This window comes from Dermochelys coriacea, chromosome 3, assembly GCF_009764565.3.
Source record: "Dermochelys coriacea isolate rDerCor1 chromosome 3, rDerCor1.pri.v4, whole genome shotgun sequence".
In the NCBI taxonomy this organism is placed as follows: domain Eukaryota; kingdom Metazoa; phylum Chordata; order Testudines; family Dermochelyidae; genus Dermochelys; species Dermochelys coriacea.
This window is the reverse complement of record NC_050070.1, coordinates 169,227,001-169,243,129: the sequence shown is the minus strand read 5'-3', so window position 1 is coordinate 169,243,129 and position 16,129 is coordinate 169,227,001. Positions and strand designations below refer to the sequence as shown.

At 43.7% G+C, this 16,129-nt stretch overlaps 1 protein-coding gene across 6 annotated transcripts in view; it reads right to left on the bottom strand.

The window, feature by feature from the left end:
• LPGAT1 (lysophosphatidylglycerol acyltransferase 1) overlaps window positions 1-13,338 on the bottom strand; it is a 135,275-nt gene extending 121,937 nt beyond the window's left edge. Inside the window, exons 1-3 of one of the 6 annotated variants that reach the window (XM_038397149.2) lie at window positions 13,114-13,338; window positions 12,328-12,476; window positions 10,590-10,857 (exon numbers count right to left, since the gene is read on the bottom strand). In XM_038397149.2, coding sequence (XP_038253077.1) covers window positions 10,590-10,827 — 238 coding nt within the window. In that variant the 5' untranslated portion in view covers window positions 10,828-10,857; window positions 12,328-12,476; window positions 13,114-13,338. Of the gene's footprint in view, window positions 1-10,589; window positions 10,858-11,177; window positions 11,591-11,728; window positions 11,754-12,327; window positions 12,477-13,113 lie in introns of those variants that run through there. The other 5 variants (XM_038397152.2, XM_043511783.1, XM_038397153.2 and 2 more) reach the window with 5 other exon arrangements.
• Window positions 13,339-16,129: the final 2,791 nt, after the last annotated feature.

Genomic DNA, 16,129 nt, shown 5'->3' with positions numbered 1-16,129 from the left:
GAGACATTTATGGCAGGGTGGGAGGTTGAGGCAAAATTGCCTGGCCGCTGATTACGTGCAGCGACACCAGGGCGGTTAGAAGAGTACAGGAGGGCGCAGTGCGCATCAGAGAAGCTTTGAAAACCAGTTTCATGACTGGCCAGGCTATGGTATGAAAGTTGTTTGTTTCTCCTTGATGAAAACCCCCGCCCCTTGGTTCACTCTACTTCCCTGTAAGCGAACCCCCTTCCCCTCCCCCCCTTCGATCACCGCTTGCAGAGGCAATAAAGTCATTGTCGTTGTCGTTTCAAATTCATGCATTCTTTATTAATTTGTCTCACAAATAGGAGGAAACTGCCAAGGTAGCCTGGGAGGGGGTAGAGGATGGAAGGAGGGAAGGTCAAGGCCATACTGCACTTCAAAACTTATTGAATGCCAGCCTTCTCTTGTTTGGGTGGAGTGGTGGGTGCCCTGAGCCCCCCTGCCCCCACATCTTGGGCATCTGGGTGAGGAGGCTATGGAATTTGAGGAGGAGAGCGGTTGGTTACACAGGGGCTGCAGCCAGTCTGTGCTCCTGCTGCCTTTCCCGCAGCTCAACCATACGCCAGAGCATATCAGTTTGATCCTCCAGTAGCCTCAGCATTACATCCTGCCTCCTCTCATCACGCTGCCGCCACCTCTCCTCTCATGCATCCCTCCTGTCCTGGCGTTCATTTTGTGCTTTCCTGGATTCTGACATTGCTTGCCTCCACACATTCTGCTGAGCTCTTTCAGTGCGGGAGGACTGCATGAGCTCAGAGAACATTTAATTGTGAGTGCGGTTTTTTCGCCTTCTTATCTGCACTAGCTTCTGTGACAGAGATGATGGGGGAGCGTTGAAACATTTGCAGCAGCGGGAGGAAAAAAAGGAGAGTAGTATTTAAGACATTTTAGAGACCAATGGGTAGACTCTTTCATGGTGAGCCAAGCTGTTAACATTACATAACACATGTGCTTTCGGTACAGAGTTGCCCCCCCACCCCAGACAGCCACAGGCAAACAGCCCAGCAGGAACAGCCACCTCTGAATGTCCCCCTAATAAAATTCCCCTATTTCAACCAGGTGACCATGAATGATCACTCTGAGGATAACACAGAGAGATAAAGAGGGAATGTTGCTTGAATGCCAGCGAACACCGGGATAATATGCTGCCATGCTTTGTTATGTAATGATTCCAGACTACGTGCTACTGGCATGGCATAGTAAAGTGTCCTACCATGGAGGATGCAATAAGGCTGCCCTCCCCAGAAACCTTTTGCAAAGGTTTTGGAGTACCTCCAGGAGAGCTTCACTGAGATGTCCCTGGAGGATTTCTGCTCCATCCCCAGACACGTTAACAGACTTTTCCAGTAGCTGTACTGGCCGCGAATGCATCCCAAGTCTTCAGGGCAAAATCAATCATTAAACACGCTTGCTTTTAAGCCGTGCATTATATTTACAAAGGTACACTCACCAGAGGTGCCTTCTTGGTCCAGGAGCCTGCTTTTGGGAGGGTATTGGCTCCAAAGTGATAAGTAGTTCCTGGCCGTCAGAGAGAACAGTTTCATCCTCCTCATCCCCAAAAATCCTCATCCCTGTTGTGCGAGACTCCCCCCTTGCAGGAGTCCACGTACAGGGGTGGAGTAATGGTAGGGGCACGACCTAGAATTGCATGCAGCTCATCATAGAAGCGGCACGTCTGGGGGTCTGACCTGGAGCAGCCGTTTGCCTCTTTGGATTTTTGGTAGGCTTGCCTGAGCTCCTTAAGTTTCACACAGCACTGCTGCGGGTCTCTGTTATAGCCTCTGTCCTTCATGCCCTTGGAGATTCAAATATTTTGGCATTTCATCTTTTGGAATGGAGTTCTGATAGCACGGATTCGTCTCCCCATACAGCAATCAGAGCCAGTACCTCCCGTTCGTTCCATACTAGAGCTCTTTTGCAATTCTGGGACTGCATGGTCACCCTCTGCTGAAGGCCTTGCCATGCTGGCCAAACAGGAAATGAAATTCAAAAGTTCCCGGTGCTTTTCCTGTGTACCTGGCTAGCGCATCTGAGTTGAAAGTGCTGACCAGAGCAGTCACAATGGAGCACTCTAGGATAGCTCCCGGAGGCCAATACCGTCAAATTGCGTCCACACTACCCCAAATTCAACCCGGTGATGTCAATTTCAGTGCTAATCCCCTCATCGGGGAGGAGTACAGAAATCAATTTTAAGAGCCCTTTAAGTCTACAAAAAAGGCTTCATCGTGTGGATGAGAGCAGGGTTAAATCGATCTATAGCTGCTAAATTCGACCCAAACTCATAGTGTAGACCAGGGCTCAATGTTATAATCCTCCTGATGAACCATGTAGAAGTCAATGTATTTCCACATGATGGATTTGCTCCCTTTCCAGGTGTTCTTTCCCCCCCAAACATAGGAAATTATGTTAAAAAAAAAAATCTTGATCAAAAAAATTAAGGTTACAAAATCAAGCACTCCAAAATTAGAAAATTACAATTAAGGTTGCCCTTTCTGCAAATGAATGATGATACAGTCTTTAATTACACAATTGCATACTATTTTTCCCACAGGACCCCTGACTCATTCAGAGCACAGGGAGGATGATGCTCAGAGAATTAGTCAGGATTGCGTAGTAAACAAGGCTTCTTTGCAGGGGGAGGGTACAACCACTGCATCATTTGTTGGAAGTTGTGTACTATTTGAAATTACTGGCATGGACAAGTTGTTGGAAGATGTGTAGTGAAGGAGGCAGGGGACTGCAGAAGAAAGAAAGAAAGAAAGAAAGAAGAGTCTCATAGTTAAAAGCAACTGAACACCAACATGGAGAATCAGATTCTATCCCTGTCTCGACCAGGATCACATATGAACTCTGGGGCAAAGTCACCTAAAGCAAAATTTTCACACTGTTTGTTCCTCATTTGCTAGGTGCTCATTTTGAGACATCAACGGTCTGATTTCTAGAAGTGCTGAGCACTCAACTTCAACTGATGTCAATGGGAGCTTTGCTTTGAAAATATAAAGTGCTATAAAATGCTACGCACATCAGGACATAGGTATTTCAAATTTTACATGGATTTTGGGAAGCTCACTTTTGACTTTAAAGTGTCTGTGCCACAGTTCTTCATCTGTAAAATGGCGATAACACAATTCCCTTGTGAGGTGCACTGGTGACAAATGAATGTTTGTGAAGAACTCCAATGCTATACTGATGACCGCCCTAGAAAGTGCATGAGTACACTAATAATTCTGTAGTCAAAGCAGAGTTTGAATGGTGTGTAGTAATAAAGACAGAGAGCCATACTCTGAATAGTGATCAAACAAAATATTGAATAGCTGTTAATTCAGCGAGCACCTTCTATTCAGTGCATCGAATGAGGCAGAGGTTGGGGCGGGGGTGGGAAATAGTATAAGGTCATGTAATTGAAGGTTGTAGCATAATGCAGATGCACAAGGGGGCTGAATTAAGGTTGCACGGAAACTTTCAATTCTGGCATTTCCTAACTTTTGAGTGCTTGACTTTACATTAAAGATGCAGTTGTATGTCAGTAGGGTTTTTAAACTTTTTTTTTTAAAATGGAATCCTAGAGCTGTCATATGGCCCAAAATATATAAAGATTATCCTGAAAGTTTGAAATTTCTGCCTTATGCTCAGTAGAGACTAAGCTATTTAAAGACAATGATATTAGAAAGAAACATGGTTACATTTTCCTCACTTTCCTGCTGGTGAGTCTGTGGAGTATTTTTTAAAAGACCAGTTAATATGCTAAATCAGCCAAAGCAAGCAATGACTTGGATTGGGGGAGAAACCCCACATTTTTCTCTTGCAGTGTAACAAAGAACAAAACAAAACATGCTTAAATTATCATTAACAAAAATAGTGCATGGTTTACCTCCCACTTTTGTTCTTTCCATGCCAGAAGGCACTAGCTTTCTTTAAAACAATTTAAAAAAAAAAGTGCAGGTAAAGCATCAGCACTGCTTCAATATCTTATTGCTCTTTTGAGTGACATTTTAAGGATAAACGGCAAGAAACAGCTCAAGGATAAATTTAGTCCCAGTGACACCTTACTGATACTGGATGGAAAACAAAAAGTCAAAGAACTAGGGTAAAGTGCACAAATTTTGTACTAAGAATAAAAAAAAAAAGTGAATTACTTGGTGACTTTGGAGATCATAAAATGAATTAGGGTGGTGTGCGTGTGTGTATGTATGTATGTATGTAGAGATTGCATACACAAAATAACATATCTACAGTAAGTTCTACGTTACAACCTTATCACTTTTGCAAGATGAGCTTTTGCCCCAAGCCACAATGGAATGAATCAGAGACGTGTCATCCTCAACTTTGAACTTCTCTTATCAGCTTTATTTTAACTCTGACATTTCCCATAAAGTATGTGTAAGCTTCCTCCTTCATTAAAGGTTTTAAATAGTTTACATAAAGAAATAAATAGTCATTAAAATCAAGTTAATATCTTAAGACTCAGTATAATCCATTTGTAGATTAGACAAACAACAAAACAGCTGTATCTACAGAATCAGAGACTACTGGGGAACGCCACATGTGGATATAACATATCAACACAGCTGAAGTCCAAACTTACTAAGTGACATGAGACCTCTTTCCACATGTCCAAGCAACTGACCACAGACCAAATACATTCCTCACATATGCCTTCCTCTTTCCAAAGAGAACAGTATTTTTCAAAATTCAATATTTCATGCTATTAAGTGTTTTTACTAGAAAACTGACAAAGTGTTTGTCCATTTATGAACACTAAATACAAAAGTGAATGCTAATCCTCAAAGATTTGTTTTTTTAAAAGAAAATATCAAACTAATATTGTGTGGCAAAATCGGATGTCTGACAATTTCTTTTTAGTTTATGGCAATGATTGTTGCTTAGGACACCATGAAATATTCCTAATTAAAAATAAATTGTCAGGGACAGGTAGGGGAACAGGAAATGGTGGCAAGGAGGCAAGAGGTTAGGTCATGTAAATTGGTGAGCAAAACATTTACTTGTAGAACTTCTCTGCTATTTTCCAACCCCTGTTCTACTTCCTGGATGAAAACAGGAGCTAAAGCAACACAAGGAGCAGAGAAGACAGAGAGCGTACTAGACAGTCATGTAACACCATAGGAGAAAGATGCCACCTGCTTCTCCAGTCCTATGCATCTAAAAGGAAACATCCAACAACTGATTTTAGTGTTGGTGGAGAAAAGGCAACAGAGTCTGCTGGCTGATTACATGGGTGATTTGGAGGAACTAGGGTGGCCACTGAGACCATGCAGATGGCCAGCCACAGACTGACACGGCTACCAGAAGCTAGCTCCTTTCTACCAGGGTAAACAACATCATACCTTTACTGGCTAAGCTTATTATTTATATTATAGTAGTTCCAAGAGTCCCCAAATAAGAATCCAGGTCCCATTGTGCTAGGCGCTGTTCAAACAAGACAATCCCAGCCCCAAAGAGCTTAAAAATCTAAATAAGATTCTTCCACTTTTGCCCCTACAGTGGAAGCGTTAATTCACTTTCACCTATCCAGAAGGCATTTTCCCTCTATTGCCTGAAATAACTCCTAGATGTAGTTCCAGCCTGCAGTCACTCAAGACATGTCTACCTGTAGCTAGGAGTGTGCCTCCCAGCACGGGTAGACAGATACATGCTAGCTCTGTTCAAGCCATCACACTAAAAATAGCTGTGGCCATGGTGGTGGCTCAAGCTAGCTGACCAAGTACAAACTCACACAACCACCTGGATATGTACTTGGGCTCCTAGTCTGACCCACTATCATGGCCAAGGAGTCGTGGTTGACAGGGGCGCCATGCAAGTGCAGCAAGTTGACAGGCCTGGGCTGCCAGAACAAAGTGAAGACAAGCCCAGGGCTGAAGTCCCTAGCCAGCCGGCAGGCAATGCCACCCAGAGCTGCCAGTCTGGTGGGGACGCACAGGAAGCAGGACTCACCCCTGTAGAGCCAGCACACCAGGCCCAGGGTCCCCACGGGCCTTGTGGTCAGGGAGTATATGGTCGGGGGAGCCCCTGAGCTCAGAAACTCCTCCCTGTGCAGTTTTACTTTTAATCTAAGCCAATCTAGTGCTGTGTTTGATTTAAAGTGAAGGTTAACTCCAGTTAATGTGGCAAGCTACTGGGAATTTAAAGAACAAACCTTAATCTCTCTCTGAATGGCCCAGGAGAAGGCCAGATGTTGCAGAGCACATGGTTTGGGGAAAATTCGGGATTGGAGAATGTTGGGGTCATCATGACAAGTGTAAGTAAGGCCGATGGAGGACAGAGCATGACAGTGGTATAACAAGCTGGCTACTAGAATCAGAGTTGCCGAGTCAGTTGCTTAATATACAAGACGCTCCCTGTACGCTGGTTGCAAACATCCAGACTAGGGAGCTACAGCAGCAGAGCATTTTGAGGCACTCAGGGATACAGAGCAAGCAGTGACAATCCCTCACTGGTCTGGACTGCACTCCAGAATGTTATAATGACCAATATACAAAGTGAACAACAGATTCAGAACATCACATGCATAGTAAGGTAAAGAAACATTGGCCCCTGGACTAGCTCAGAGTCTCAAATTTATCTGGGGGGTTTTTGAGTAGCAAAAATCAATATTACCGTCTCTGGTCAGCTTACAGCTAGTATAGCAGAACGGTTAGAAGTGTTACTTTTGAAAGCCCCCACTTTCAATTGTAAGCATCTTTAGAGAAAGGTGCCTAGACTGAGAACAATAAAAATGGCTTAAAGCTAGTTTATGAAAACTTGAAAATGGGATCTACAAGGCTACACTAAAACCCCTTGATAGTACTAGATCAGTACTGCTTTAATAAAGCACTGGATATACTGCATGAAAAAAGGATGATTCCATTTTCTGTTTTTATGAATAGTGTTAAAAAAAACAGAGCATAAGAAACCTGTGTCATACCTAGTAAGGGCAAGTGGTTATGACCAAGAACTATTTCTTAATCCTCTTTTTTTTTTTTTTTTTTTTTTTCCAAATTCTTCTTTAAACCTCCTTCCCCTTTTCAGCTTGCTCAGTTATACTCTTCCACTTTAGATAACCCATATCCAAACAATATCAGGAATGGGGCAAATGCGGGGACTAGAAAATACAGAAGCCAAAGGAAGGAGGCAAAGAGACACACTTGAGGTCTTTCCCTCATTTGTTCCTGGACCCTATTATACACATTTCCCTAAAATAATAATAAAATAAAAAAGCAGCCAGACTCTAGGCCATTAATTATAAATATATACTTATTTGCATGTGTATCACCAGCTATCTGATAGCCTGAGTTTACAAACTTTAGCAAAGCTTCGAACACTACTCATGTTACAGATAGGGTAACTGATGGACAAAGGGTAAATGCTTTTACCCATGGTTACATAGCAATTAAGTGGCAGAGCTGAACGCCACAACCTATTAATCCTGACTTCCAGTTCCTTGTTCTAACTACTAGGTATATTAGTATAGTTTAAATATATAATTTGTTTGATATTCAAACTCCTAGCTCTTAAAACTAAATTTATCTTTATGACTATGAAACAATTAGTGTTTTTCCTCCACTATCCAAATCGTGGTTGCCATGGAGGGCAGAAAGAAATCACCTTTCACCTGAAGCAGAACATTCTCATGTCAAAAAACCACCCACCTTATTTCTTTCTACCCCACTGCCATCATTCTTAATTAATCTAGTTTACATAAAATTAAGACTAAAAAGAGGACATATTAGTGTTCTTTATCCCCCACATCAAATATAGGTGGCATCTTACATACCCTTTAATTCAGAAGAAAAGTATTACTCAGTAAGATATCCAATATCTAGCTTCTCTCCTAGTCAGAAAAGTGAAAAATCCTTCATCTAGTCAATACATGCAACTTAATTTAAAGGTGTACATTCAGCTACCATCACTACTTATCTTTTGGTTGCATGCATTAAAATTAGAGATGTATTGGAATAGTATGCATGAAGTAACTAACCTATTTTTTTCAGTGTCCAAAACTAGGACTAAGATGTATTCTATACCACATTCTGTCCTTTCACATTATCAGCTAATACCCAATGCCAATCGCTTCACATGTGCAATAGTAAGAGTAGCACTTGAATTCTGAGTGAAAGTGGTACATCCACCATATATCTTAAAAAACAGATGGACCCCATATGACTACATTACATGTATGTACTCCAGATGAGGAGATTTTAATACACATACAATTAAATCATTTTATACACACTTTCCAAAACTATATGTAACCCACACACCTCCTGGATGTGGTGTTCTGTCCCATCTAGTGGCAGAGAGAGAGGCAGAAAGAGAGATTAATGAGTCTGCTCTACAGCCTTAGCCAAATAGCCAGTTAGCTTTTAGCTCATGCAGTAGAGGCTCATACACTAAGCTCCAGAGAACCCAGGTTCGATCCTGCTTGCTGACAACCAGGGTCTGTCGGTGTTACATATACGATATGCGGCACCCTCACCAGAGAGAAGGAAAGAAGAGCTAAGAAAAGAAAGAGGAAATGCACCCTTTACCTCTTTTGTAGGTGAGCCTACAGAATATTATTGTTCTATCAGCACCTGCTTAAGTGTATTCTCTTATTTGAGAAGGAGGGCTCTGTATCTGATTTAAGACTTCCTTCCACAAGTGATAATGCCTTAATTCATAGTAGAAAGCAAGGAATAGGGTCCCCTTATCCTAAAATCATCCAAGAGAGTACTTCCACCCCAGTGTCAATTCTCCTATTCAAATTAAAATTTAACAAAACAACTAAGGAGTTCTTCAATAATAAAACAAAGCTGTTCAAATTGTCAAAATGCAACAGCACGCCAATTAGCAGATGTATGCAGATCATGTCGAAACCATTTTCCATGCAAGAGGCAAAAGAAACCAGAGTTCTGCAGTCAGCAGGGAATAGATCCCAAAGAAACTAGCTTCAAAATTCACTGACAGTCATATATTCATGGGACAATGGCTTGAATTTTAACTAGCATTTTCAATCCGCACATACCAAGGTCATATGCTGAATGAATTTTACTTTACCATTATGCTGATAACTTTCACATATCCAATTAACACACACACACACACACACACACACCCCCAGCATAAAGGTCCCTCTTTTCCTGTTGGAAGAGTTTTTCTTTATTGTGTTCAGAGACTGAAGTGGACATCTAAAAAGCACCTGCCACTGCAAATATCATGTGGACTTCTTTTAATGAGCAAATGTAAACATAAAAGATTAAAAGACTAGCACATCTGGAAAAGCTCAGGCTGTACCAGGCAAGACAATTCTGAAGCAGTGCAATGTTTGTGACAGTTCCAGCTCCACAGACTGGAAACTAATTTTGCTGCCGCCACCACCTTCTCAAGAAGAACCAGAAGCTCACCTAGAATATCCACAGAATATGTGCATCTTGAAAAGACGCATGACAAGGTACCAAAAGGCCCATTAGCACAGGGACTTCAGCTCTTGTAGCCTAATCAATGCTTTTTCTGGGAAGTGAGAAAGATCCATCTGGGTCAACACTTAGAATCCTGACTAATTAGGAGTCCGACCAGACTCCGTCAGAGCTGTAGGCTGTCATTCCTTTAATGCATGGAAAAGGCCTGTAGATGCATCCTGGGCAGGAAAGAGGGAGATAGACAATTTTAGGAGGTGTGTTCACATACTGCTCTCTCTAGACACATTTACTCTACCCACCTCCCCTTTTCCAAAGTGTTGATGGTTGTTTCCTTGCACAGCGTGCAGCAGGCAAGATGAGAGTCAGAGTGTCCAAGGACAAGTCTAGAATCTTCCTTAATATTTCAGCTCAGTCTACTACCCTGATGACCCTACAAAGTCTAAGAGGCACAAAGAAGTTCAATTATAATTACAAAGTAATGCATGCAAGATATAAAACCACACAGTCAAAACTTTAGCTCTATTAACAGAGAATAAAGACCTACATGCTCTAGAGAGTTGTCCCTATTTTTCCATCTACATCCATGACAGAAGCAGCAAAAAAGAAAATTCCAGTTGCAACTTGTATGGATTATAAGAGCGAATCTTCAGAGATGAACTTGATTCAAACCCCTTACTTTGGTGAGTTGATTGCTCTAAGTGGAAGTGATATGGAGATACGTACTGCATGTATATATAAAAGAGGTTTATTCAAAAAGTGTGTGCATTTCACCCTCATACACAACAGAAATAACTCTTTTCAGAGGTGCTACTACTCCACCAACATCAAAACAAGATAATCTAGGGCCTTGAAAAAAATAGCACTCCTAAAGCCATGGATCTTACTAATGAAGCAGAATACTGATTGAGAGCTAAGAACCTCTATTGCTTAATATGTTCTCTTGAATCCAAACATATTATACATTATGTTAAGATATTTTTGAAAGATCAGTTTTCATATGATAAATATTAGACTCAATTATGTTACCATCCAGAAACATGTTTGTATAAAAAATCCTGGAAAAATCATCCCACTCTATTAATATAGATCACTATTAATGCCTGTGTTTCAAAGTTTATTTTAATTATTATACTTGTACTTTTTTTTAAAAAAAAAATATTAAAACAGTCTTACCTGTATATCCTGCCCACCAGCCCCAGGAAGCCACCATAGCTAAAAGCCATTTAAATAATACTCCTTCGATATACCAGAACCGCTTACTATCCAACAGTCGAAGAGGCTGCAGTATAATTAAATACAAGATGTAGGATGGAATAGCAACCAGGTTATTGGCAACCATGAAGCCGAACCTCAGGAGTCCTTTCAGAAGCGTATAGCCCACCCTCTGGGCCTGTTCTAAAGTCACAGCCATTCTCTTCACACCAGAGTATGTGGGCTCTTCCTACAGTAAAAGGAGAACAAGATACAGCCATTACTTACAGAATAAATTAAAAAAAAAACCACAAAACAAAAACAAAAAAACACACACTCTACAGAGCCAAAAAGCTAGTGAGATAGATAATGTCCCCTTAACAAAGCTGCCTACTTCAGCCCCAATCCATTTTCATAAACATCTGAAGCCCTTATTTACCTCTATGATACCTCAAAATTAGTCAGACTGGAGGATGAAAATAAAGTACATTGAACATTTCCATGTCCCACAGAAAGAAAGAAAGAAAAAAAAAAGCAAAGAAGACCACACACCATCAAGGTGATACTCGCCTGCATTAAAAAGCTGTGATATGAGAAGTTTCTGGGAGTCACATAAAAAACCTGCAGCTATGAACTAAGGTAAGTGGCATATCAATAGACTTGGAAGGATTACGTTTATCAGTAGACATTGGTTTCTCTGTACACACACAAACCAAGGAACAAATATTTCCATTGATGGTAACTGAAGTTTACAGATAGGCAAAGTAAGGAAAATGCTGCAAGAACTTTTATTAGAGATTGATTTAAGCATATTTACTTTTTGCTTTAATATGTTACGTTGGTAATTTGCGTTTTAATGGTTATAAAGCTTTAACTTTCTGAATCTCAATATCTATTGTCAGTAAATAATTACTCTCTGACCCCATAGTTACCATACATTTTCCACACCTGTAAAAATTTAAATGGATTTAAAAAAATAGAAAAGATGCTTAAAAAAAAAACAAACAGCTATATGATAAAAAATAATAATAATAATAATAATAATCATAATAATAATTCTGCCAAGCCTACATATCAAACAGGACATTCAGCAAGTTGTCATATAAATTACAAAAACATACCCTGGAGAAGGAGAGGGAGGAGAACACATTCCCAGGGCAGCAAGTGGCCACTGAAAACCAAACAAGAGAACTGGGGAGGGATGGGGTGGTAGTCCCGGCCCGGCCCGTCCCTTCCCCTTCCCCACTCAGTGACTTGCCACGGCTCACACCCAAAGGGGCAGGAACGCTCAGAAATTTTCCTCCTCCGGCTCGGAAAAGGGGGGGGGGGGGGGAATACATGGTTTGCAACAGGGGTTTCACCGGGGCAACGGGAAGGTGAAATAACGAGACACCCTCCGTGTTTCAGAGCAGCAGCCGTGTCGGTCTGTATGCGCAAAAAGAACAGGAGGACTTGTGGCACCTCAGAGACTAACGCATTGATTTGAGCATCAGCTTCCGTGGGCTGCAGCTCGCTTCATCGCTCTCTCCAGAGTGGAGAGCCAGCACCGAGGAGGCAAGGTCTCCCTCGCCCTTCGCGCGGCGAAGCCTGGCTGAGGAGGAGCGGGGCGAGCTCCCGCAGCTGCGCTAGACCCGCCGAGGGAGAGCACCATGGCCGCCAAGGGGGGAAGCGGGGGCTAGGGCCGTCGGCCGGGTGACTGACCCCGGCCGGCGGGACTCACCTCCTGCGGCGCGGGGGAACTGAGGAGGCCGCGGCGGGAGGCGGCGGCGGCGGCGCGCGTCGCGGTTGGCGGCGGGAGGCGGCTGGCGGGGCCCTGGGTAACGGGCCGGGAGCGCTGCGCTCCGCCCGCTCTACTCCCCTTGCAGCGGCCTGCGGAGAGAGGGGCGGGGTCACGGTCCGCGCCGGCCGGGAGCAGGGGCCGGCCGAGCCCCGTCCCGCTTTCCGGCTACAGCTGCCGCGGGTCTCGGGCCTATCGCGCCCTCCCGGCACCGCCCCCGCCCCCCCCCGGCCCGGCGCCCCTCCCCCCCGTGCCCGGGAGAGCCGGCCTGACAGCCGCGGGCGGCGGAGCGTGTCTGGCCGGGGCGGCATCCTGCACCGCCCCCGGGGTCACCCGCACACCCGCCCCCCCCAGGCAGGGGGCTCTCCTAAGGGCAGCAACCGGGTATCCTTGCTCGGCCCCCCCCCACCGCATCCCCCGAGAAGGGGCTCTCCGGGGAGCGTTGGGGGGGGCCCTGCCCCCCATTCCCGAGAAGGAAATCCCGGGGAAGGGATGGGGGGCTCCCTGGAGGTATCCCTGCCCCATCTCTGAGAGGGGGATCCCGGGGGAGGACCCTGCCCCCCATCCCCCGAGAAGAGGATCTCCGGGGAGGAGCGATGGGGGGGCTGTGCCCCCCCCCCGAGCTCTCGGTGCTTCTCTCGGGGGGCAGCAGGGGGTCCGGGCCCCGTCCCGCACACCCGTCGGGCTGGGTCTCCCTTCCCCAGCAGAGGCCGTGCCGGGGCTCCCTACCTCCGCCTAGCTGGCTCTGTCCCCGGGGTAGGCGCTCGGGGGCCCGAGGCCTTCATGCCGCCGGCGGCTCGCGCTGCCTCACCACCCCCGCAGCCGGGCTGGGTCTCCGCCGCGACTGCTCGCCCCTCGCTCCCGAGGAAGCGGCGGCTGCAGGAGGCGGGAGCGGGGCTCCGGCTGCAGCGAGCGCGGCTCCTTCCGGCCCACAGCTCCCTCTAATGAGCGCGGGCCCCGGCGGGCAGGCCAGCACCAGCCGGCTCCTCCCCTTCGTCCATGCCCAGCCCTTCGGCACCCTTTCCCCCATTGCCCCCGGCGCTCGGGTCACCTGGCGCTCGCACGCCCATTGCTAGGGGCAAGAGCAGCTCCGGCGCAGCACCCCGCCGGAGGGGCTCCAGTTTCCCCAGATGCTCTCCGCTTAGCCCAGGAGAGCCAGCCCCAGGCCAGGCCGTAGAGCAATCCGAGGCGGGGCTCAGGTCGAGCGGAGATTTGCATGTAACAAGGGAATGACCACGCTGTTTACATAAGAAAGTAACAAATTTATTTGAGCATCAGCTTGCCTGAGCTACAGCTCACTCGACGAAAGCTGATGCTCAAATCAATTTGTTAGTCTCTAAGGTGCCACAAGTCCTCCTGTTCTTTTTTACTCTGAAACTGTACATGAGAAATGTATCTTCACTCCCATCCAGCCCTGGCCCTGAGGACATAGGAATGATCTGAAAAACTACAAATCTTTAAAAAGAAAAGGAGGACGTGTGGCACCTTAGCGACTAACAAATTTATTAGAGCATAAGATTTCGTGAGCTACAGCTCACTTCATCGGATACATTTTTAAATGGCCCCATTCTGAAACATTTGTGTTCGGTTTGGCGCATATTCTTTTTTGCTCCAGATCTCACTACCAAAGAAATGGCAGGTTTGAGAAATAAATGTTGATTCACTTCTAGAATAGAACAAAATCTAAAATGAACATTCCTTTAAAGTTTAGGGTTAGGTTTTATTAATAAATCATGACCATATCTATCTATGATGCAGTGATAGGAGTATTTTAATTAACAAATATTATTTTAGAAATATGTATTCAAGGAGACATTCCACAGTCTCAGGCCTCTGCTTTGCAAACACAGGAACTGTCATCTGAGTCAGAAGAGGGAAATCCATCTAATCTAATCCAGTATCTTGTCTCAGAGTGGCCCATACTGGATGCTTCAGCAGAAGGTATAAGAAGCTTCTTAGAAGGAGATGTAGGCTAATCTGCTACCCATGATAGGGGCTTCATCCTGAACTTTAATTGTTAGATTTCAGAGTAGCAGCCGTGTTAGTCTGTATTCGCAAAAAGAAAAGGAGTACTTGTGGCACCTTAGAGACTAACAAATTTATTAGAGCATAAGCGTTCGTGAGCTACAGCTCACTTCATCCGATGATGAAGTAGCTCACGAAAGCTTATGCTCTAATAAATTTGTTAGTCTCTAAGGTGCCACGGGTACTCCTTTTCTTTTTAATTGTTAGAGATTGACAAAGTCAGAGGCATTAGGTTTACTATCCCTTACAAGAGTTATCATCAATAATAATAATTTTGCATAATCTTGAGGTCTATGTAAATGCCTGATTTTTTTTGAAACATGCTAAATTCAGTGACTTTTAGGCATCATGAGTGTCACAGTTCAAATTCTATGTTGTATGAATAAGTATTTCTTTTTATCAGTTTTTAATTTCCTACCTTTTAGTAAATAGCTCTTTGTTTGAGTAACAAAGATTAGGAATTACTATTCTCCCTATCTTCTCTATACCATTCATAATTTTGTGTACTTTTATGTTCCCTCTTATTCATCTCCTTTCTAAAGTAAAAATCCCTATTGTATAGAAAAACTTCAATGTAGAGCAACATTTTACACAAATTAATGCTGAAATTAAAACACTATATCCCAACAGATCAGCTTTACAATCTGATTTATATCAAAAAGAAAGAATGTCCTTTTGGCCCAGTAGTCTTTTAGGCTTTAGTAAAAAATAAACAGGAATTGAAATCAGTGGTGATGGTGTCATAAGAAATATTTCTAGTTTGTCAGAAAAAGCGTTTTTCAGGGGGCAAGAAATTAGTGAAAGAGAATCTGTAAATTTCTGCTGCACATTATGGTGACCTAAAAACCCAGAAAGTAGTTGATGGGATTGCACTTTCACATAACACAGGGATGAAGAGACATCCCCTGATGAGTTAGCACAGATTAAACTTTTTACTGGCTGCACAGAAATATTTTTCCCTTCCAGCTTACGATAGTGGTGATGCTACTAATACTGCATAGTTAAGTGTTTTTGTTGTATGTGAATGAATATTTTGATATAATTGAGGAACTGTTGGTCTTTCCCCACTTTCTTCTACAACCAGGGTCTCAGACTTGTTTGAAGAACCAAGAATATGTATTGCAAAAGTATGCAGTGTTGTTAGAGCAGTGCTGGTCCCAGTATATTAGAGAGACAAAGGAAGTGAAGTACTCTCTCTTACGGGACCAACTTCTGTTGGAGATGGAGACAAGCTTTTGATCTTGTACAGGGCTCTTCTTCATAATGAGAATTAGTGAAAGTGTTAAGCTTGATTGGTCCAAATTAGATAGTATTTATACAGACAGGGCACCTGCCAGGACTGTCCAGAAGAATGGTTGTGATGTTTTGCTAGAAAAATTTTTGCGTTCTTTATCAGACTGATTGTCCTACACTTTAGGAAGTTATGTAGTTGAGCATTTTGCTGAATGACCTAATCTCAAGGACCCACTCTTACTCTTCATTTCCTAGACTGCCTGTAGCTCTGAGACCAATCAGTACCTCCAGAATCCACCCATAGCCACATAATTTTACTCCAGAACAAAAGGGTTAAATGCGGCACATAAATGAAATGTGCCTGTAACTTCTGTATACTTCAGAATGAAGTACATGGATCTGAGGGTATAATTTGGCCTGAAACTTTTATTTAAATACTGTACCTAGACAGCACATGCCCAAATAAATTTGTTAGTCTCTAAGGTGC